General features: G+C 41.7%; 2 protein-coding genes across 6 annotated transcripts; one reads left to right on the top strand and one right to left on the bottom strand.

The window, feature by feature from the left end:
* Positions 1 to 1,793: 1,793 nt before the first annotated feature.
* On the bottom strand, positions 1,794 to 9,268 carry LRRC57 (leucine rich repeat containing 57). 5 transcript variants are annotated; one of them, XM_037900399.2, is made up of 6 exons: positions 9,138 to 9,268; positions 7,721 to 7,904; positions 5,991 to 6,126; positions 4,916 to 5,184; positions 3,838 to 4,023; positions 1,794 to 2,831 (listed from the first exon to the last, which is right to left on the bottom strand). In XM_037900399.2, the coding sequence occupies exons 2-6, from the start codon at positions 7,802 to 7,804 to the stop codon at positions 2,790 to 2,792; spliced, it is 717 nt and encodes a 238-aa protein (XP_037756327.1). In that variant the 5' UTR covers positions 7,805 to 7,904; positions 9,138 to 9,268; the 3' UTR covers positions 1,794 to 2,789. The 5 variants fall into 5 exon arrangements, with proteins under 5 accessions (XP_037756327.1, XP_037756326.1, XP_037756328.1 ...); XM_037900398.2 differs by having other exon boundaries at positions 9,042 to 9,205; XM_037900400.2 differs by lacking the exon at positions 9,138 to 9,268 and adding an exon at positions 9,103 to 9,134.
* On the top strand, positions 9,046 to 22,954 carry HAUS2 (HAUS augmin like complex subunit 2). The gene is made up of 6 exons (XM_037900397.2): positions 9,046 to 9,443; positions 15,265 to 15,357; positions 16,932 to 17,001; positions 17,833 to 17,965; positions 22,109 to 22,217; positions 22,347 to 22,954. Exons 1-6 carry the CDS (start codon positions 9,201 to 9,203, stop codon positions 22,503 to 22,505), a joined length of 807 nt encoding a protein of 268 aa, XP_037756325.1. The 5' UTR covers positions 9,046 to 9,200; the 3' UTR covers positions 22,506 to 22,954.
* Positions 22,955 to 23,156: the final 202 nt, after the last annotated feature.

Genomic DNA, 23,156 nt, shown 5'->3' with positions numbered 1-23,156 from the left:
GTACATACAGAAGGCTCAAACAACATGCACATTTAAACCACCTACTCTTTCAAGTGTTGAACTCCTGTACTAACCTACTTTCCACATGGGAGAATTTACATGTTTGTTCTACTCCCGTTAAGCAGCAGGATGGTGAACTCTTTTTTTAAAGTTACAAGACCGTGCAGTAGTTTAGAACTAGATAAATTACCAGTGGAAGGCACACAATCACTTATGTACATAATATTTATCTACTTGTGCTTTCCAGAAAGTAGGTGTTAGGCCTGGCCTACACTACAGGGTATGGGCAGCAGGTATCATCAGCTGGGGGAGATTGTGCCTCCCCCAAACAGCCAGGTGTGGCCCTCCCCATGCTCTGTGCCCAGGCGTGCTCCCCCTGCCCCCCCACTTCTTGCTCAGCCCAGCTTCGGTCTCCCTGTGGATGGCCTCAGCTTGGGCTGTGCCACTCACCCTCCTGGTGCTGGGGAGGCTGCAGCTGTACTGCCCACCCTCCTGTTGCTCCAGGGCTAGGGGGCACTCTGGGGCTAGAGGCACAAGCTGGGGGGGAGACACACACTCTGGGCTCCAGTGCAGGGGTACAGAACGACTAGCCTCCCCCAGCTTGGGGTTCACACACCACACATGCTATGGGGCTAAGACAACCTAAGTTATGTAACTCCAGCTACGTTAATAACTCTTCCCATCAACTTACCTTACGCTTCTCATTCCGGTAGAGTACTGGAGTTGATGGGAGAGTGATTTGTAGTCAACTTAGCAGGTCTGCACTAGACCCTCTAAATTGACCCCTGGTGGATCAATTGCTGCAGCGTCGATCCCCAGTAAGTGTAGATGTACTTAGTGTTTAGCTACTTGAGATATAGGTAAAATTAGTACTCGAAGGATGGGAAATTAATACATTATCTATGTACTTTCAAACTTCTTGACTGTTTCTTGAATGAACTGAGCTCATGTTTAAGGATGACTAGCACTTTTACCTGTGCTAATGATGGTACTGCTCTGTCCCTAGAGCCACCACACACATAGAGGTGGTGGATTTTAGTGAAGAAGATTAGAAACCAAATCAAGTCCAATATGGAGGAAGTTATCCTTCAAAAAGTAACTGCTCCCACATGCTGGGATTTAAAATTCACCACACTACTCAATGTAGAGTATGTACAGAGCTTTTCAAGCTCTGGGTGTTATTGTGAATTCAGCTAGATAGTTCCTTGCCATGTCTGACATTGCTTTAGGCATATATATATACACATACACACACCCCTCTACCATTCTTGTAGTGAAAGTTAAATGCCCGTCTGCTCAACATATCTCTTTACTCTGCAACTTCAACTGTTATATCTGACTCCTATTGAATCTTCTGTATAACCACTTCCTCTCCATGATCTACCTTTCCCAGCAGCTTTGAAAGGTTTTACATCTTACTCCATATTTACATCTTTTGTACATCCACCCATGGAACTGACTAAGCATTTGAGCAGTTTACAAATGATGCCTTAGGAACTGCTCCTATTAGAAATCCCAGAGGACTGGTCTTTTACTATGCAAGTTTTTCTAGTAGAATTTCTACATAATCATTTTTGAACAGGTAATAGCATTTAACTAACTTGTCCCTCAAAGGCTTACTGTCTACCAGCCATTTTCTCTTTTCAAAAGGAGTGTCTTTATTTTTAGATTGTCACAAGTAGTTTTATACAAAAAAATCTAATATAGATTGGTAAAATAAACTCTTCAGGTAAGCTTAATAATATAATCACATTGAAGTGGCAGAAATATGGTGAGAATTGAGACATTTAAACTACAGTTTAAGTGTTTTACTAAAATAAATACACAAGTTAAATCTATTTTAGTACTTGTTACATAATTGCATACACTTTTAGCTCTTGCTGGGTGCTTTTGGTAGTAAGGCAGCTGTAATAAGATGAAAAAGTTTTAGACATGGCTCTGCAGATGTGAGGGCTCATCAGTGCAAGGATAACAGTTTTTCCAGAAAACTACATTTTACTGAAGACACAGAGAAAACCTGTCAAGTAGTCCATTAAATAGCAGTATGTTCAAGCAGAAGGGAATAGTGGTTTTCTCCATAAGTTAGACATCCTGTAAATTGTACTGTGAATTGATATAACTGGTAAGAGAAAAGATGATAGAAACAAGATTTGATTACTAAAGCAGTTAATTTAAAATAGACAAGATAAATTAACCATGTGAGCTCATTTAACTATTTGTGCTTCATGAAGTGTACACAATTTTTAGTATTACAACAGATATGTGAAAGTTAACCTCCAGGCTAGAGGACATTTACAGCAAGTACTGCAGTATAATTTAATATTTTGGAATTATGGTGGTAGCAGAACTGCAGTACACTACCAGGCAAACACATGTTAGATGCAAGTATCCCACTTTAAACAACAGCTAACTCCCCTTTATAAGGATGCAGTAGCAACTGTTGTGAAAAAAAAAGCTTATGTCCTCTACCTCATCAACTATATACTCCTTTCTCCACATAAGTCATCCTGAAAAGGGAGAAAGCCAGAAGTATAACGAGCTTCTAGCTAAATTTAACAGTTCAATGCCTAGGCTGCAATTTCCCAATATCAGATTTTTATTTGAAGTGGTGGTGGCAGCAACATAGCAGACTTATGAAATGAATATTGTCAGTTTCCTCATTGCCATCATCAAGCCCAAAACTTTCAATCTTGGTTTAAGCTGTCATTCCAAGAAGACTGTGCTGCTGATTATGCTGCTTTGGTCACCATCTTTTATGTCCAATGATACAGACTCAGAACAGCAGTCCATCATGTAAACTTCTTCTTGGTGGCTGTGAACCGCTCCATGTACTAAAAAGCAGAGAGCAAAGAGAAAGTTTGTTGTTCTGAAATTGGAAAGTCGGTGATACAAAAGCCATACTGAAACTGGCCATTCCTAACTTCACACAGAAAAGAAGTCATTTGGAGGTTTTATTGCTGGTGAACTACAACAGCAATCCCATTCGTGCAGCAAGGAAGTTTTAGTCATCAACATCTGCTGAATGAATTTGTAGATTTACATAAATAGGTACTACCTACAGCCTCCAAGCCAATACAGTAATTTGTCTCAGAGACCAAGCACCCCATTATCAGGTTTAGAGGATGCTGTGTGAATTAAAAAGCAAATACTGTAGACAATTCCCCTTCTATTATTCCTAGCCTCTACCCTATCTCATTCAATGGAGGTGCTTTGGTGCCTTATGATGATCAAGTGATGCACCACCATCTTAGCACCAGCTGTCTTCCACTCTCACTTGTCACCCTAAATAGACAAGATAAACATCCACAAGAATACATTTCTCATTGAAGCATTTCTGTAAAGCTTCCCCAGAATAATTCGGGGTGGGGGAGAAGCAGGGATAGATGCTAGTCTAGTCTATTGTGATAAAACAATTGAGTTAAAAATAATAAGGGCAAATACTTACTTTTAAGTACAACTGATTTTTCTTGAAAACATTAAAATCCTAGCTATATTCTACACACGTATAGGGGAGGACCCAGGCCTATCATCTATGTCACTAAAACGCTATTAGAGTTTCCCTGTTATTTATTTTGTATCAAACCAGCTTAAATTCCTTGCCATTCTCCCCACTATTAACAGAAAAGGTTCCTGAACCACAGACAGGTCCTTTGTTGTTATCTAATGGGCAAGGCATAAGGACCTTCCAAAGATGACATCTACTGCCAATGGCGGCAAAGATACTTGTGGACTGTTGCAAGTCTCATCCACCAGCAGAACTCTGATCCCCCAGTAGCCTGAGATGCATTCATGAGCAGGAAAGCAAAAAACATTCACTGGCGACATTTTTCTACAAACCTTGTCATAGCCCTCCAGTTCTCTGAGTTTCTTGATTTCAAAGAGATTACCCTCCACTGCAAGCAATGAGATCTGGGAATCACTGAGTATGCTCTGAGGAAGCATGCTGAGGTCTAGACAGTTCTCTTCCAAACGCAGGACTTTGAGGCGTGGACAGTGAGAGATCTGCACTGAGATCTGGGAAATCTGACATGGTCCAAAAGAAGAAAGTGGAAAAAAAGCTTGAACACAGTACATTTTTACTGATAATTTGTTATTTATAAGTACACTGATCTGTGTTTCACAACTACTACACAATCTGACTTCAGTTTACTCAGCCACTTTAACAACATTGTCGCTTGTAGATTAACTGGGTTAATGACAGGAAATGAGAACTACTTATTTTCCTAGCATGACTAGCATCTAGCAACTTTATATAATTTTAATTCTGAAGAAATATCATACCTCCTGACTTTAACCATATAAAGAGTTTGAGTATTTCTAAAATGAGACCCTGGAAGTGAAGCTGTCCTTAATTCTAATACCGTACACATGTGATGTGCAGTGGTGACATGAGTTCAAATCCATTTGACATTAATCAAATTAAAATAGCAAGAGATTGAAAAGCTGTGCAGAGCCAATAAACTGTTTAATCCTTTTATTCTAAGATTCATTCACCATGCAATTTTCACAACCACAGACAACTGGCATCTGGATACCTCTCCTCAAAGCAGGGCCCACCTGGGAACTTGAATAAAGGGCTTAGTACTACAATGCATGTGGTGGAGTGGGAGAACAGAATAGAGTGGGTATGTCTGAGGCATTAATCTCACAACAGGAAAGTTATTGTTTAACAAAGTGAGCCTGACCCTATAAAGGCTATCCCAGTAAGTCACATCAGGCAATAGAAGATATCACAGTAGATGAAAACTAGCTAGGTATTTATATGGATCCTCCGCCACTGTCATACCCAAAAGGCATTCTTCTCACACTGAAGTGGTACCTGCCTGTCCTGACTTCTGTGGCACAGAGAGAACTAATTCTTTAAGACTCAATCACGCCTTAAGTCCACATGCCTCTAAAGCCTCAGTTTCCAGACCTGGTTCTGATTCAAATTGAGTTCAATGGCCTGCAGGTCCCCCACTGTGTCTGGCACACTCTGGATCTGGTTTCTTGAAAGATCCACCACATCTAGGTGATGAAGATTGCAGAGTTGGGTGGGCACAGTTCGAAGCTTGTTTCCAGAAAGGCTCAGGGTCTTGAGAGCCAAGAGTTGTCCAAAGGTGGCAGGCAGCTGCGTCAGATGGTTGCCATTCACATGCAAGGTCTCGAGTTTTTTCAGCTTACACAGCTCTTCAGGTAGAGCAGCTAACAATAAAATTATGAACAAAGAAATTACCTAATCTATTCAGAGGAAACTGCGAGTTTTCATATCCATTAAAAGCCGAGTCTGCTCCTGTGTGGAATATACAACACTATTCTGATAGGATTTTCCAAGACAAAATTCCTCTCTCCCAAACCACTACACTAAACGCATTTTGAAACTTTTGAAGTAAGTTTAGGAGTGAAGTACTAGTTTAAATTTGTTCATCCCATTCATTTTAGGTAAACAGAATATAAGTAGAGTTGAAATTTGGCCAAGACATGAGGCATAACACTTTACTTCCATAAAGGATGCTATGGCATTGCTAATGACTACAGGTGGTCAAGAACTTAGTTTTATCACTCACCCAAAAGACAACACCTCTAGTAGCACAGCACCCCCTAATTCTAGTTGCTAGCTTTGCTGGTCTTCAGGACGCTGGCCCAACAGGAGTGACACCCACTGAATCAAAAGCACTGTTTTCTGCAGGACACCATCTTCAGAGGTTTTCCAGGCAAGTACTAAACTATCTGACTTTCCTCAGCTTTTAGATCAGACAGGTTCACAGCACACAGTTATGTGGTTTTAAGTACTTACACGTTAGTGCAAGAGTGAAAATATAACAAAATTGCTAACTAGTTTTGAACAAATCTAATTTTCTCCTGATCATGAATTCCAAGAGATTTTAGTCTAAGCAACCAGTGTTTCCCTTTGCATTTTGTAAGAGTCAAGTTATCACATTTAATGTCAGACCAACAACAAAGAAGTCTAGTTCTTTTTAGAAATCTGTGACAATATTAAAAACTCATACTCAGTTTGTTGTTGTTTAAAGCAAGACTCTTAAGAACAGAAAACTTTCCCATCAGTGGTGGCAGGATCTCAATTTTGTTGTTTGACAAGTCTATTGTCCTTAAGTTGCTAGCTAGCTTCTGCAGGTCTTCAGGAAACTGGGGGGGGGAAAAAAAGTATATACAGCATTAAAAGAGCTGGTTTAACTTAATAATAGACAATATAATTTCATGTTATCAGTCTTTCAGTATTTACACTGCAGTTCAAGTTTATTAGTCCACATGATGCACAGTGTCTCACCATCACCAAAAGTGAGATTTACCGAATTCAAGCAAAAATAATATATGAAGTTAATTTTTTTCAATGGCACAAAAAAAAATAAAAAATAAAAAAAATGCAAGGGACATTTTACAGACTCCTAGGAAAACTAATTCTTAGTCCAGAGTTCAGTCTAAATAAACAGGATAAAAATAAAGAAAAAAAGGGCGAGGATAGAAATATAGCACAATACCATTTACAAAAAACTTTTCATTTCTATGTTCTCTTTAATGCCTATTAATAACCTATGCTATTTGATTATTTCCCCCCTTTTGAAGCATGATGGAAGCTAAATAAAGCCCCTTCTTCCTTCAGTTCTCTGTTTTATTTTATATAGATTATAAAAAAACATTTCCTTCCATCTTACTGTAACACTTGTCTGCTCTTTGGAACTTACCTCCTCTCTTATTCACATACTTTGCCATCATAAAGCACATGTGACATTGTTACATCATTCACTGGTGGATTTTTTTTTTTTTTTTTAAATCATCTACTCTCACAGTCAGCAACAGCACCAAATATCTGCAAATATCTCCTAGTCCAGGGGCAGACCGCAGGCCAAATCCAGACCACCAGATGCTTTTGAACGGATCCCAAAATTTACTTATTATTATTAATTTTTTTATTATTTTCTCTGGAGTCTGGATCTTGACCCAGAAATTTGGACCTGTTCTAGTCCTTGAGGGCAGGCTCATGTTTTAGCTTTTCCCTGCAAATTATAGCAGCAATTTATCATATTCCCTCCCCCACCATTGCAAGAAAGGGAGGAGTGAAAAGGAAGATTAAATATATCAGAGAGGTATTTTACTCCCCCTATCCACAAAAAGTAGCCTGATGCCGTGCTATCTTGGACATCATACATACGGCAGCTAGACTCAACAGCAATTGTTTAACTCTGATTCGGATTTTTCTGGGAACTGGTCAAACAAAATCAAGTCAATCTCAGATAACGTGTTAAAACCGTACGCACTTACGGACATGCTTTACTTTTGTCACCTGAGCAGTTCCAATCAAAGGGACAATTCACATGACTAAGGTTAAGCATGTGAATAAGTGTGTGCAGGATTGGGACCTTAAAAGTATTTCACAAATTTCAGAATATCTTGCATAAATATACACAGTTATAAAACTTATCTTGTGCTCTCAAGTGAAGATTTTCTACTGAAAGCCACCTTTTTGGTTGCATAAACTTTTAAGAGTCCTGGATTTAATATATTTGTTTTAAATATAAAACCAGAAATTATAAAGAAATACAAGTTTCCAGGTAAGCGGAGCATCACTGATTGCTAAAGCAAAGATCCATGCAACAGAGAGGTGCCTGAAGCATTATTTATACAGCACAATTAATGCTCATGGCACTTTACCAAACAGAAAGATAGAGTCCCTGCTTAAGACAATTAGTCATGTACATGTGTAGCCAAAGAGTTCTACTACCTCAGACAGACCCTTTCCAGTTAGCTGGAACACGCCTGTTTTCTGGGCTGTCTCCAAGTGAGCTTTTAAGGCACTATTTCCCATCTTGCTGGTCTTGTGTCAAGTATACAGATTTTGTTTAAGGCACAAACCCAGTCCAGTCTCTCTCAATCACGCTGCACTGGATTACATGAACCCAATTTTCCTGTTAAAAAGCAAATTTACAAAGTCATTTTGTGCATAAGAGTTTTCTTCCATGATGGCTCACCTGGACATGCTGAATGGTATGCTTAATGTATCAAGCTATATTTCTTATCCCTAGTTAACAAAATATAGGTCTTAATAAGATTAACCCGATTTATCATACTAAGATGCCTTCATTTAGAGTTGTCTGAATGCTAAATTAATGGCATGGAAGTTGGGAAGCATGCAATAGTGGAAGGCAAGATCGAAGTGTCAGACTAAGCCATGTGTACACTACAAACTTTAGTCAAGACAAATTATAGTGGAGTAACGCCACAGCAGTTACTATATCACTCATATGCATGCACACTTGTCTGACTGCATTAGTGCTTCATGAATTCAATGTTAGGCTTGGTCTGCATTTAAAACTTCGGTGGACATGGCTACAGCGCTCAGGGATGTGAAAAATCCACATCTATGTGCTACAGCTAGGCCAACCTAACCCCCGGTTTAAAGGTCAATGGAAGAATGCTCCCATCAACCTAGCTACCAGTAGCTCAGGGAGGTGGAGTTCCTACAGTGATGGGAAAACCACTCCTGTCCCTATAGTCTGGCTACAGCAGCATAACTAGGGCGCTACGGCTATGCCACAGTAGCGCCCATAGCGAAGACATGGTCTTAGATCCCTGAGTCTCGTAGAGGATTCAGATAATCTCGTTACATAAATGTAGGGATTCGTACAGTTCAGCACCTGATAGCGACAGTGTCCAGTTAAAGCCCACAGAACAGCCGCCCCTGGGTTCTACGGTATCAAGGGGGAAGGAGGGCGACTGATTAAGCTAGTGACCGCCCCACCGCCAGGAGCTCGAGCAGCTCCAGCCGGTGCGAGCTCCCGGCGCGGGCCAGTCCTTCTGGGAGGAGGCCCAAAGGCGGCTCCGCTTCGGGCTCCGTAACAGAGTCAGAGACGCCTCACGCCGCCGCCCCCAGTCAGAGCCCATCGGCCGCCGCCGCGGCGGCGCTGCCCCGTCTCGCCCGGCCAGCCGAGCCGCCGCTCGGGGCTGGGGGCGCCACAGGGCAGCCGGTGTCTCCGGGGCACCTCACACACCCTCCCCTGGCTGCGGCCCCAGCGACTGCCAGGCCGGAAACCTTCCCCACCTACCGCCGCCGCCGCCCTCTCTCCCAGCCGCGGCTTTAACTCCCCATCGCGCGTCTCCGCCCACCCACGGACCGGCTCTGGCTGGGCGTGAGAAGTCACCCAGCCGCCGCGAGCCCCGGAACCGGAAACCAGGCCAGCGCCCCTCGACAGGACACATCCAACATGGCAGCAACACAGCCGCCAGCGCCGCTCCAGATATGCCACACACAGCATGGCGAAGGGGGCGTGGCTTCGCCCCCCAACCTGAGCGGCGCGGGGGCGGAGCTTCCTGCGCGAGGGCGGGCGCGCGCGGCAGGTTTGGACGCGAAGGCGGCGATGGCCTGTTCGAACCCTTGGGACGCGGCTCAGCCCACTGCCGCGGGGTTGGTGCTGGCCAAGTGCCTGGCGGCGGGTGTGGTGACCCAGGTAAGGAGCGGTGGGGCTGGGCCATGGCCCCTCTCCCGGGGAACCGCGCGGCCCTTCCGCGAACGGGCCCGTGGGGGCTCTTCGCGCCCGGGAGAGCAGCTGCTGTGCCGCCGCCCCGGTTTCCAGCTGTGGGTGTCCGGCCCCCACCGTCAGCGCCCCGAGTAGGAGCCATCTCAACAGCGGGCAGCGGAGCAGGCTCTGCCCTGGCCCGGCCGGGTGGATGACACCGACACGCTCCAGGCTGGAGCAGGCCCCGTCTGGCGTGGTGTGAGAGGCTACTTGTCCCCCATCCCCTAAAGAGCATTACAGGCAGTGTTTAATTTCAGAGTAACAGCCGTGTTAGTCTGTATTCGTAAAAAGAAAAGGAGTACTTGTGGCACCTTAGAGACTAACCAGTTTATTTGAGCATGAGCTTTCGTGAGCTACAGCTCACTTCATCGGATGCATAGCATATCGTGGAAACTGCAGTGTTTAATTTGTGGCAGGACTGAGAGTCCTCTAGGCTTGGCAGTTCATAGCCCCAGCACCTCTGAGCTAGCTGTATTAGTTATGAATGTAAAAAAATTCCTCGAGCTCCCGCACCTCTTGCATTACAAATTAAGCACTAAGAAAAAGGAGGACTTGTGGCACCTTAGAGACTAACACATTTATTTGAGCATAAGCTTTCTTGAGCTACAGCTCACTTCATCAGATGCATTCAGTGGAAAATACAGTGGGGAGATTTATATACACAGAGAACATGAAACAATGGGTGTTACCATACACGCTGTAACGAGAGTGATCAGGTAAGGTGAGCTATTACCAGCAGGAGAGCCCCGGAGGGTGGGGGCGTGCCCGGACCTTTTGTAATGATGATCAAGGAGGGCCATTTCCAGCAGTTGACAAGAACATCTGAGGAACACTTCAATCTCTTTGGTCACTCGATTACAGTCCTAAAAGTGGCAATTCTTCAACAAAAAAACTTCAAAAACAGACTCCAAGGAGAGACTGCTGAATTGGAATTAATTTGCAAACTGGATACAATTAACTTAGGCTTGAATAAAGACTGGGAGTGGATGGGTCCTTACACAAAGTAAAAGTACTCCTTTTCTTTTTGCGGATATAAACTAACATGGCTGCTACTCTGAAAACTGTAAGGAGAGTGATCAAGTAAGAAGAAAAGGAGTACTTGTGACACCTTAGAGACTAACCAATTTATTTGACAGGTTTCAGAGTAACAGCCGTGTTAGTCTGTATTCGCAAAAAGAAAAGGAGTACTTGTGGCACCTTAGAGACTAACCAATTTATTTGAGCATGAGCTTTCGTGAGCTACAGCTCACTTCATTGGATGCATACTGTGGAAATTGCAGAAGACATTATTATATACACAGACACCATGAAACAATACCTCCTCCCACCCCACTCTCCTGCAATTTCCACAGTATGCATCCGATGAAGTGAGCTGTAGCTCACAAAAGCTCATGCTCAAATAAATTGGTTAGTCTCTAAGGTGCCACAAGTACTCCTTTTCTTTTTGCAATTTATTTGAGCATAAGCTTTCATGAGCTACAGCATACTTCATCGGATGTGGAAAGTGTAGAAGATCTTCTTATATACACACAAAGCATGAAAAAATACCTCCTCCCATCCCACTCTCCTGCTGGTAATAGCTTATCTAAAGTGATCACTCTCCTTACAATGTGTATGATAATCAAGGTGGGCCATTTCCAGCACAAATCCAGGGTTTAACAAGAATGTCTGAGGGGGGGTGGTAGGAAAAAACAAGGGGAAATAGGTTACCTTGCATAATGACTTAGCCACTCCCAGTCTCTATTCAAGCCTAAGTTAATTGTATCAAATTTGCAAATGAATTCCAATCCAACAGTTTCTCGCTGGAGTCTGGATTTGAAGTTTTTTTGTTGTAATATAGCAACTTACATGTCTGTAATCGTGTGACCAGAGAGATTGAAGTGTTCTCCGACTGGTTTATGAATGTTATAATTCTTGACATCTGATTTGTGTCCATTTATTCTTTTATGTAGAGACTGTCGAGTTTGACCAATGTCCATGGCAGAGGGGCATTGCTGGCACGTGATGGCATATATCACATTGGTGGATGTGCAGGTGAACGAGCCTCTGATAGTGTGGCTGATGTTATTAGGCCCTGTGATGGTGTCCCCTGAATAGATATGTGGGCACAGTTGGCAACGGGCTTTGTTGCAAGGATAGGTTCCTGGGTTAGTGGTTCTGTTGTGTGGTATGTGGTTGCTGGTGAGTATTTGCTTCAGGTTGGGGGGCTGTCTGTAGGCAAGGACTAGCCTGTCTCCCAAGATTTGTGAGAGTGTTGGGTCATCCTTCAGGATAGGTTGTAGATCCTTAATAATGCATTGGAGGGGTTTTAGTTGGGGGCTGAAGGTGACGGCTAGTGGCGTTCTGTTATTTTCTTTGTTAGGCCTGTACTGTAGTAGGTTACTTCTGGGAACTCTTCTGGCTCTATCAATCTGTTTCTTCACTTCAGCAGGTGGGTATTGTGGTTGTAAGAATGCTTGATAAAGATCTTGTAGGTGTTTGTCTCTGTCTGAGGGGTTGGAGCAAATGCGGTTATATCGTAGAGCTTGGCTGTAGACAATGGATCGTGTGGTGTGGTCTGGATGAAAGCTGGGGGCATGTAGGTAAGTATAGCATCAGTAGGTTTCCGGTATAGGGTGATGGTAATGTGACCATCGCTTATTAGCACTGTAGTGTCCAGGAAGTGGATCTCTTGTGTGGACTGGTCCAGGCTGAGGTTGATGGTGGGATGGAAATTGTTGAAATCATAGTGGAATTCCTTCTTTTCCATGGGTCCAGATGATGAAGATGTAATCAATGTAGTGCAAGTAGAGCAGGGGCATTAGGGGATGAGAGCTGAGGAAGCATTGTTCTAAGTCCGCCATAAAAATGTTGGCATACTATGGGGCTATGTGGGTACCCGTAGCAGTGCTGCTGATTTGAAGGTATACATTGTCCCCAAATGTGAACTGCTGGAATGGCCCACCTTGATTATCACTACAAAAGGTTTTTTTGTTTTGTTTTGTTTTTTTTCTCTCCTGCTGATAATTGCTCACCTTAAGTGATCACTCTCCTTACAGTGTGTATGGTAACACCCATTGTTTCATGTTCTCTGTGTATATAAAATCTCTCCTCTGTATTTTCCACTGAATGCATCTGATGAAGTGAGCTGTAGCTCACGAAAGCTTATGCTCAAATAAATTTGTTAATCTCTAAGGTGCCACAAGTACTCCTTTTCTTTTTGCGGATACAGACTAATACGGCTGGTGCTCTGAAACCTACATTAAGCACTGATTACACTCTGGATTGCCTGTGGCAAATGTAGACGTCTGCTCTAAAAAACAGATTGCTATTACAGGCTTTAGGAGAGCTAACTTTTGTTAGGCTTTGTTCTGTAGTTCTTGATCTTCTTTAGCTCCTTAGATCTTTTTTGAACATAAAAATAAAAAATTTTCAGAGGCTGAGTTAGAACACATTTGCTCACTGTGGTTGTCTGCTGTGCCTCCAGGTATTTGCTTCTGGATGGCTTTCTGCTACTAGGGTTTCATTTGCACAATATGAATGTCAACAGAAGGTGCTAGATCTAAATGGGCAGCATTGAGTCTGCTCTTGGAACGTAGGGATAAAGTGTAATGGTTCCATTTATTCCTGTATCTGTACTGTCAAAATAGTCTAATAGATCTATGCCTCCACTTTCAAGTACTCCTGTTAAATTTAATCTCCCTATCAATCCTGTGCAGAGAGCCATGTGGACAGATGCCTGCACAGAGGTTCATGTTCAGGGTTACTATTTGTCGTTAAGGCCCTTTTGTTTTCAGTTTTTAACAAAAAATTCCTGGGTTTTACAAAAGCTATTATGCACGTTTTTCCAATTTTCACCTGAATTTTGGACCACTCAATTACATGGAAATATTGAGTCTTAAGAAATTTCAGTATATTAATTAGGTAGCTAGGTTTGTTAATAATAAATTAGTCTAAGTGTAAATGTGAGGCTGTCTCTTAAAGTAAGACAGTGTAGCGGAAGATACACGTACATGTGTACATACTGTTAATGTACTGTTCATGAAATAAACCACAGCATTAAACTGTCCTTACTTAAAATACTCTTACTTTTCTCTTTGTGCCTTTTTTCTGTTCTCCCTTCCCCCAATATTAACCCTGATATTTTCCTAGAAAACTGTGAAGTTAATTTTGCACAGTTTTTCACCTGTTTTTTTGTTGTTGTTGTTGTTGTTGTTTTGGTAATAAACACTGACACATTTCTGGGAAATTTTAAACAAAAAACAAAGGACCTTGTTTGTAGCATAATCTTGCTTGTTGCATAAGTCCTTTCACAATCACTTTATTGAATTATTTTTATTATTTGAATTATAGTAGCACCTGGAAACTCCAACAAAGTTGGGGGCCCTACTGTACTAAGAGCCATGGAAACAGATAGTAAGAGACCATCCCTAAAGAGCTTAGCCCTTGTCTATACTACAAACTTATGTTGGTATAACTGTTGCTTAGGAATGTGGAAAATCCACACCCGTGAGTGACAGAGTTATACCAACCTAACCCTTGGTGTAGACAGCACTCTGTTGATGGAAGGGCTTTCCTCTCCTCTGCCTCTTGGGGAGCTGGAGTACCTGCGCTGACAGGAGAAGGTCTCCTGTCAGCATAGTAGTGTCTTCACTAAGCACCACAGCGGTAGAGCTGCACTGGTGCTGCTATGCTGCTGCAGCATTGTAAGTGTAGATAAGCTCTCACGATCAGACTGAGTGTTCTTGGTGGTTGACCCAAGATTGTGGAATGAACTTCACTGTAACTAAGGACCATCCCAAACCTTACCACCTTTCACACCTTGCAAGAAGCATTGCTCTGACCTTGCCATCTCTAATATAAACACAGAGCTGTGTGTGAATGTGAATACAGTATATAAATTCCAAAAGGAACACTGCATACACTTCTTCCCCTAGGAGAGAAAATGAAAGAACAAACCTGTGGCATGTTAGTCACATTATTTAATACACTACTGGAAGTCGCTCAAATGCTATGGTGATGAGCATGGTATAAGAAATTATATAGAATAGAATCTAAATAGACAAAAGGAGGAAGGGGAAACTGAGATATAGAGCGGTAAAGTGCTTTTGCCTAAGGTGATGCAGCACATCAGTGGCATAGCTGGGAATAGAACTCTGGTCTTCTGATTCAGTGCCTTCTCCACTAGCCATGCTACTTCCTAGTACATTGGTTTGGAGGGTTTAGTTATTTTTTTCCCCCTTAAAGTACAATGTGTGTCTTCAAATAAGATGCCATTTATAATAAATCCATGTTTATGCTGATAGAAACAATGTTAAAATTGAAAGGGGAAAGAAGAGAGAAATCCCTCCCGGCTGTCTCTGATGAATTTCATTCAATTTTGAATGTTAACTGTCCATGCCAGGGATGACTGTATCCCTTCCTCTTGTTTATACTTCTAAAGCGTAAACTTCTGTCTTTAGATGCATTCCAATGCCATAGATTTAAACAACAAATCTTTAAGGAGGATGCTCCCAGACTCTTCTGTAAGGACTTTGTCTTTGTAGAATTTTTATTTTTGTAAGCCCATTTTTGTCCTTCTGAAATGTTTCCTCAGCTGCCTATGCAAGATTTATGTTTCCCAAATCATTAATGTTAGGAGAAACTTAATGCAACACATAGAAAGACCCTGCCAGTTGCACTAATATTCTTGATAACCTTGAAAATGTTCTAATTGCTGTGACTTCTTATTGCTACTGACCTGGTACCACCCTCTCTTGTTCTTCCTTAATAGGAGATGTTGGATTTATCTGCTAAACAAGCCCCATGCTTTGTGCACCTCACTGAGATGGAGAAAATTGCAGACATCCGAGCTGAAATAAACCAGGTAAATCCATCGGTATCAGGGGTGCATATTTCTATATGATGGGTAAGACAACATACTAACTGTTCTTTACCTTTGTACTGCCCCCTCCATGTAGAAAGCACATTTTTATGCTGTGTTTTTACCATTATATAGTAGAAAGCATAAAGCAGGCTGGAGAAGAGGAATAATATGTAAAATATAATGGCAGGTGTTGTTAATAATTTAGTTTTTAACAGTTGGTAGCTTTGTCACAATTTAATGAATTACCACAAAGGAAAGAGAGACCCATATAAAATTCCTTTCTTTCATAATAATTGCAAAGATGCAACCCGTTGTATCTGGTGAACAAACTTTATCTAAATCTTCTTGAAGAAACTGGGGAAACAGATCTGAACATCTGTTCTCCTTAGATCAGCAAACAACAACTGGTTTTTTGTATAGGCAACTGGACCACTTCCACTTTAACAAAATAGGGGCTTCTCTACACAGGGACCTATTCTTGGTTAGCTCCTAATTATTCTCTAATTCTCTTTATACTCTAATTAATAAGAGTGCCTTATTCTGAATTACTTTATTCTCTAATTATTCTCTAATTCTCTTTATACTCTAATTAATAAGAGTGCCTTATTCTGAATTACTTTAGTCCTTTTTGGATGTGGTTTAAAATAATTCAGAATAAGACTCCCTATCCACACAGAGTTAATCTTAAAATAATCTTCTTTAAATTCACAGCCTACCTTATTCTGGATTAATTTTCACGTGTATACATCCCCTAATGGTACCTTTCTTACAGTTCCATTCCTTAGACTCCCACTACTGTCTAAACTAGCTGTTAGATTTAAGTTCTGTGAGATGTATTCTGAATTTCTCTGTTGTTGCTATTGTCTGGTGGTAACGCTTAACTACTGAATTATCCAGTGCATACATTAACAGTGGGAAAGTCATGCCATCAAACAGCACTGCAGACAGCCAAATGCCCATTGGCTTAGCTGAAGAAGAGGTTAGACCAGTGATTCTCAACCTATTTACACTTGTGACTGCCTGGCTCACATACTGCAATTAATATCTAGGAATTAAACCTGAAAAGGTTCCACCTGGTACAATATATAGCAGTCCATCTGTTTAGCAACGCGGGGCATGTGAAGACATTAACCACATTCTGGACTGGCTTCCCATTGAATAAATCAAATTAGAGGTCTGTCCAAGATCACCCCTATGAAAGCAGCTGTGTTCCCCTGGAGCCAAGGAACTGTTTGGTACTCGGGAGAGATTTGTGAGTGTGAAAGCCTACTTTTGCAGGAACTGGACTTAGACAATGGAACTCATTCCCATAAGAAATAAAAATGATCAGAAGCTTCACTGCATTAAGAATTAAATGCAAAACTCAGCTCTTCGTGCACAGATACTCAACACAACCATACAAACTAATCTGTTTTAAAAAAAAAATTTCTTACAGACATGGAAGGATGAATGTGGTATTCTTATTTTGAATACATACATGCTCAGGAGGTGGGGGGGATATCCACAGGTATATAGGTAAATAGAAAGTAAACCATATGAAAATCAAGTGTAGGTATTTTTTATGCCTTTTGTAGAAGAGCCTGGAAACTGAAATCCTGGGACTGGAAAAGGAAACTGCAGATATTGCTCATCCATACTTCCTGAGTAAGTGGCTTTGTTCAGGGGAACAATTATTAGTTTTAGGCTCTTTGACCTGGATGTCATCAAATGTGTTTCACCTCCATTGAGTTCCCTGTTTCTCATCACTACCATTGCCCTTGTCATCCACTGGTGTGTAGTGGCCCCTGAGGCTATGATGGGTGGTCAGCCAATAAAGGGTGTTCGCACAGCAATGCAGCTAGAACCCTCCATGACACTAGTGACCATGTGTGTGTCCTTTGTGGTATTCCACTTAATATCTTAGGCCCCAGGGGGCAGAAGTTCTGGGAGCATTCATAAACCATTGTGCCCCAGCAGTGCTGCACATAAACCTGCTGCCTTCCCAGTTACTCAACAGATGTATATACTTTATTCATATGTAATGTCACTCAGAAGAACTTTTGGGATTTTATTTTGGTAGTTTCGGGCAAGATCACCTCTTTGCTTTGTCTTTATGGATCTTTTCTTCTTGTCCACCACGACACAACCCTGAAGGAAATTCTTATTACTAAAATACTATAGGGTGCAGGTCATATAGGGATTTTTAGATGGAGCTACCAGATTGCTTAAAACCATGCTTGTTACTGAAGTGATACCTTTTTAAGGACTAGATGTCCTGAGCCTCTTTGGAACATATCCTAGTACTACTTCCTAAATCATTCAACAGGGACTAGTCTGGTTACTGCTATCCTCCCAGAGCCTGAGCCTGTCACTTGCACAGTGGAAAAACTGCTGGAAAACCTGAGTCAACTCAATGCAGAATGAGTTTCTGCTCTTGCTCCATTGGTCAAACAATTTCCAATCAGTATCCCTTTGATATTTACCTCTGTTGTGTAGCTCAGAAATGCCAAGCTCTGCAAGTTATGAATAAACACTTGGAAGCAGTGCTGAAAGAGAAGAGGACTCTCCGGCAGAGATTAATGAAGCCCTTGTGTCAAGAGAACTTGCCTGTTGAAGCCATATTCCACAGGTGAGTTCTTAGAAAATAGCTGTTAGCATGTAGCCTGCCCCTGTATTCGTGTCCAAATAAGCTACTTTTGCCTGACAATCACCCCTGGTAGGGGGAGCACAACTGTTGTATCAAAAAGTTGCTAAAGTAAACTCATGCTGCTAGTCAATGTGATGGGTTGCACCCCCCCCCCCCCCCCCCCCCCCGCCCCCGTTGCCACCTGATGTACTGGGGTTTCACTGAGCCTGCCTTCTCCACTAGCCTGGGCTCCCTCTCCCTGTTTTGCTGATTTAAGCTTTCCGGCCTCTGGCAGCACACATGCACAGGTAGGGATGCACCAGCCCAGCACTCAAGTGCACACCCCCTTTGGGGCGTAAACCCAAAATAATATTGTCTTGTGCTGTGTAGAAAAGTCTGTGTAGAAAAGCTCATAAAAATTTGCCCTCTCCGTCAATGAGGAGAGAGATATGCACAGCTTCTTCCCTCCCTACCCCCCCGATATGAATTGCACAAACTGGGTTATATTATAAACAAGAAATAAGTTTATTAACTATAAAAGGTAAATTTTAAGTGATTATAAGGGATAGCAAACAGAATAAAGCAGATTACTAAGCAAATAAAACAAAACCCGCATACTAAGCTTAAGGTACTATACTGGTTTCAAGAAGTAATTTCTCACCCTAAATGTTGATTTTGGGCAGGTTGCAGAAATTCTTGAAGGTTAGCTACCCTGCTTGCAGCTTAAATCTTCAGGTGTCTCAGTCACAGACCAGATCCCTTTTCCAGCCTGGGTTCAGTACTCCTCCCCCTTTCCCTTTGTCCTTGTTCCTTAGGTGTTTCCAGCAGTCATTCTGGGTGGGGATTCAGCAAAGAGTGAACCAAGATCAACTTACTCTCCAGCCTTAAATAAGATTTACGTAAGGTGGGAATCTTTTGTTTCCCAGTCTTGACCTCCCCTCCTTTTAGAGGAAATTTACTAGAAGTCCAAGATGGTGTTTAGTACCAGGTGACATGACCACATGACCTACTAGTGTCCCAGCAACGCCTCTCAGGAAGGAGAAAGATTAGTATATTCCAAGTCTTATTGTTTCTTCCTAATGGCCCATCAAGGCTGATGGCCTGTTGTCTGGTGGGTGTTTCCCAAGTCCACACTCAGTTGTAATTGTTACATAGTCAATATTCTTAACTTTAGATACAGAAATGATACATGCATACAAATTGGATAATCACCAGGTGCATAACTGGTTGGAAAATAGTTCCTAGAGTGTAGTTTTCATTGGTTCTCAGTCGCGCTGGAAGGGCATAATGAGTGGGGAACCGCAGGGATTGGTTCTGGGTCTGGTTCTGTTCAGTATCTTCATCAATGATTTAGATAATGGCATAGAGTACACTTATAAAGTTTGCAGACGATCTCAAGCTGGGAGGGGTTGCAAGTGCTTTGGAGAATGGGATTAAAATTCAAAATGATCTGGACAAACTGGAGAAATGGTCTGAAGTAAATGGGATGAAATTCAATAAGGACAAAGTCAAATGAAAAGTACTCCACTTCGGAAGGAACAATCAGTTTCACACATACAAAATGGGAAATGACTGCCTAGGAAGGAGTACTACAGAAAGGGATCTGGGGGTCATAGTGGATCACAAGCTAAATATGAGTCAACAGTGTGACACTGTTACAAAAAAAGCAAACATCATTCTGGGATGTATTAGCAGGAGTATTGTAAGCAAGACACAAGAAGTAATTTTTCCACTCTACTCCGTGCTGATTAGACCTCAACTGGAGTATTGTGTCCAGTTCTGGGCACCACATTTCAGGAAAGAGGTGGACAAATTGGAGAAAGTCCAGAGAAGAGCAACAAAAATGATTAAAGGTCTTGAAAACATGACCTATGAGGGAAGATTGAAAAAATTGGGTTTGTTTAGTCTGGAGAAGAGAAGACTGAGAGAGGACATAAGTTTTCAAGTACATAAAAGGTTGTTACAAGGAAGAGGGAAAAAAATTGTTCTTAATCTCTGAGGATAGGACAAGAAGCAATGGGCTCAAATTGCAGCAAGGGCAGTTTAGGTTGGACATTAGGAAAAACTTCCTAACTGTCAGAGTGGTTAAGCACTGGAATAAATTGCCTAGGGAGGTGGTGGACTCTCCATCATTAGGAATTTTTAAGAGCAGTTTGGACAAACACCTGTCTGGAATGGTCTAGATAATACTTAGTCCTGCCTTGAGTGCATGGGGTTGGACTAGATGACCTCTCAAGGTCCCTTCCAATTCTATGATTCAGTAAATTCTAACCTTTCCAATGACACCTTACAAGACCCATCTTGAATAAAATGTATCTTATGCAATATCCCTATCATAAGCATATTTCCTTAAGAATATATGGGGTATAATCTCACAGTCCAATCCACATAAACTCTTATGTACACAAATGCAGCAATTTTTCCAGTGTTTTCGGTTTGGACCTCCTTATTGGAGACATTGTCAGTAATGAATTATATGGTGAAAACTTAAGAAATTTCAAGTATGTTGTTATTCTAGAGAGGCCACAAAATGCTAGAAAACTGGTTTTAAAAGTATTTTTAAAAGACCCATTTATGAAAATTTAATCTATTCAATGAAACCACTCAAACTTTCATAAAAGTCATGTATGGACCCCTTTAAGTTGTGAGTTTGGGAAGGAAGTATTTTGTTCTTCCAAAATCCAATGGAATAAGACGTCAATTTAACTGCATTTTTCAAAATAGTATTAGCAATATAGTTGACTAGCCTCTCCATAATGTAGCAGCTGGCAGTAAGCTGCTCTTAGCTAACGCTAATTGACTTGAGACTTCGTCTGAACCAATCTGAAGAACAGTATTGATGGTATACAGCGGTAACTGAATAACCTTAACCAGGATAATTCCCATATCTGAGATCTTTATTTGAGCTACATGTAACCATTATTCTATACATTACTGAGAAAGATGGGGCGGGGGGGAAAATTGATAGTAACAGAACTACTTCTAAAAGCTAGCAATTGACTGGTTTTTTTGGTCACTGTAAAAGGTATCGAAAGAGAGTAATGTCTCTGTCACATGGTGATTGGCCCTTTTAATAGCCTTATGAAAGGGCTGAGTGAGATCAGACTGAGGTGGAACCACATAGTGTGGGCAGGTTCCTGTGGAAGGCCCTCAGCCAGGGTTTGCAAGAGACCAGGTACTCCAAAGGAACCAACATAAGGGCCCATTGCTCTGTTCCAGAGCAGGAAAGGACACAAAGAACAGTTGCACAGGAGCTGAGAATGGTACTCCAAGGGAACCAGCCTGGGGGGGGGTTGAGTGCTCTATTCCAGAGCTAGAAAGACTCGCAAAGGCAGCCCAGATGGGCTGGGAACGTGGCCCAGAGGGAGCACTGAAGAGAAGCCCCCGAAAAGCAGAAGAGCCTTCTTGTTTGTTGGGACTTCTCACTTGAACTTTTGCTACTTTGGAAGGGGTTAAAGTTGTTTGTGACTTGACCGGAGATCTAAACCACATGTCCAGCACAGAGCAGTGTATGGAGTGGGGTGGAGACCCTCACTAAGGAAGGGAGTGCCAGGACTGTCTTGCTTGATCAGCGGGGGTACTGTGGGGTGGCCATGTCCCATGACACTCTCTTACACACTGAACCTTTGTGCATGTGTTCTGTCTTTCCTCTAGCAGATCACAAATCAGCTTTTCTTGTATCTTTCAAATAGATGTGTTTAAATTCTGGGTTCATATAACACTTAAGTTGTATGCTCAGAACAAGTCTCCAAAACCAAATAACATTCTAGTGTAGTACCAAGTCTCCTTTCTTCTGTGCAGCTTGTTCACCATCCACACATGGATAAGCCCATAGATATATGGTACATATTCTTCATAACTAGCCATGTCTTTCACTGGCATGTATTTAATTTACTGAGTGCCACCAAAGAGAGCATTTGCTGACAAGCAAAGATGATGATGCTCCTGCAGCCTGTGCCTTCATTGCTGATTCAGTTGTATTGTTTCTGCTGAGATTTCCTCTCCAGCAGGAGGTCAGGAATTCCCACAATTGTTGTGGAAGGGGGTTAGAGGAAAAAAATCAAGGAAAGACAGGAATGAGAGGCTTAAGATTAAACTGTGCATCATTTTGAACAGCCTGTTTTTGGATTTCTTCCCCAATTAAAGGTATGTAGCAGAGTTATTGACATTGGCAGTGGCCTTCATTGAGAAACTGGAAAGCCACTTGCAGACAATAAGGAGCATCCCTCAGATACCCCTGAGCATGAAAAACATGGTGAGTAGTGGAGGTGGTTCCTTTTCCCATCTCCTGTAATGATCTTTCCCTCAAAATGCTACATCGTTTGATTACTTAACCCACCTTTTAGTATCTCCTAACTCCTGAAACTCCCATCTTGTATTCCAGGACAATGCTCTGGCAAAAATTAACTTGCTTGTGACAGAGACTGAAGAGCTGGCAGAGCAGATACTGACGTGGAGAGAGATGCAAAAAGGAATCCATTATGATAGCTCCCAGATCACTAATGAATCAGATCCTAGCTTCAGAAGCTTAGTTTCACCATAAAACATCTTATTTGTGCAGAAGAAAAGATGACCAGTTGAAAGCTCTGTTTTTTACCAGTCCTGTGTGATAGAGGCAGTATATTTGTACCTTAGTCTAACTAGAGACTTTATGGTTGGATATCTCCCTGTTCTAGAAGGGATATTTTAGTTGGTCACAAGTGATTATTAAAATTGGACAATGATCTGTAAATGACAGAACTTATTATTTAGGTGTAATTCCTCTTTGGAGTTTCCTGATATGTTCACACATACCTCCTTGAAGCAAGCCAATGGAACTGTCATACATACATTTAAAGGTAGAATGCAAAAGATCTGTTTCAGTATGGCTAAAGCACATGATGTAATGACTAAGCTTGTTTCTGCAAGCATTTTGAGATCATATGCTATATTTTCTTTGTAAGTATAACAATTGTAAAAAATGTATAGTAGACTATAAAATGGGAGACTTAAGCTTCTGTGCACAATTTTTATTACAAAATAGCCAAAACTACAGTAGCACAATCTGGAGGAGTAGTTCAATGCTCACTCATTTTTAAAGTATCTTCTTTCAAATGCTTTGAAAGTGAAGGAAGGTACCTATGAGATCCAGCTTTCTCTTGAAGGAGACTGTTCCCAGTGCCTCCCACAAAATACTCAGTTAATCCATAACAAG

This window comes from Chelonia mydas, chromosome 6 (assembly GCF_015237465.2).
Source record: "Chelonia mydas isolate rCheMyd1 chromosome 6, rCheMyd1.pri.v2, whole genome shotgun sequence".
In the NCBI taxonomy this organism is placed as follows: domain Eukaryota; kingdom Metazoa; phylum Chordata; order Testudines; family Cheloniidae; genus Chelonia; species Chelonia mydas.
This window is presented reverse-complemented; position numbering and strand designations above follow the sequence as displayed.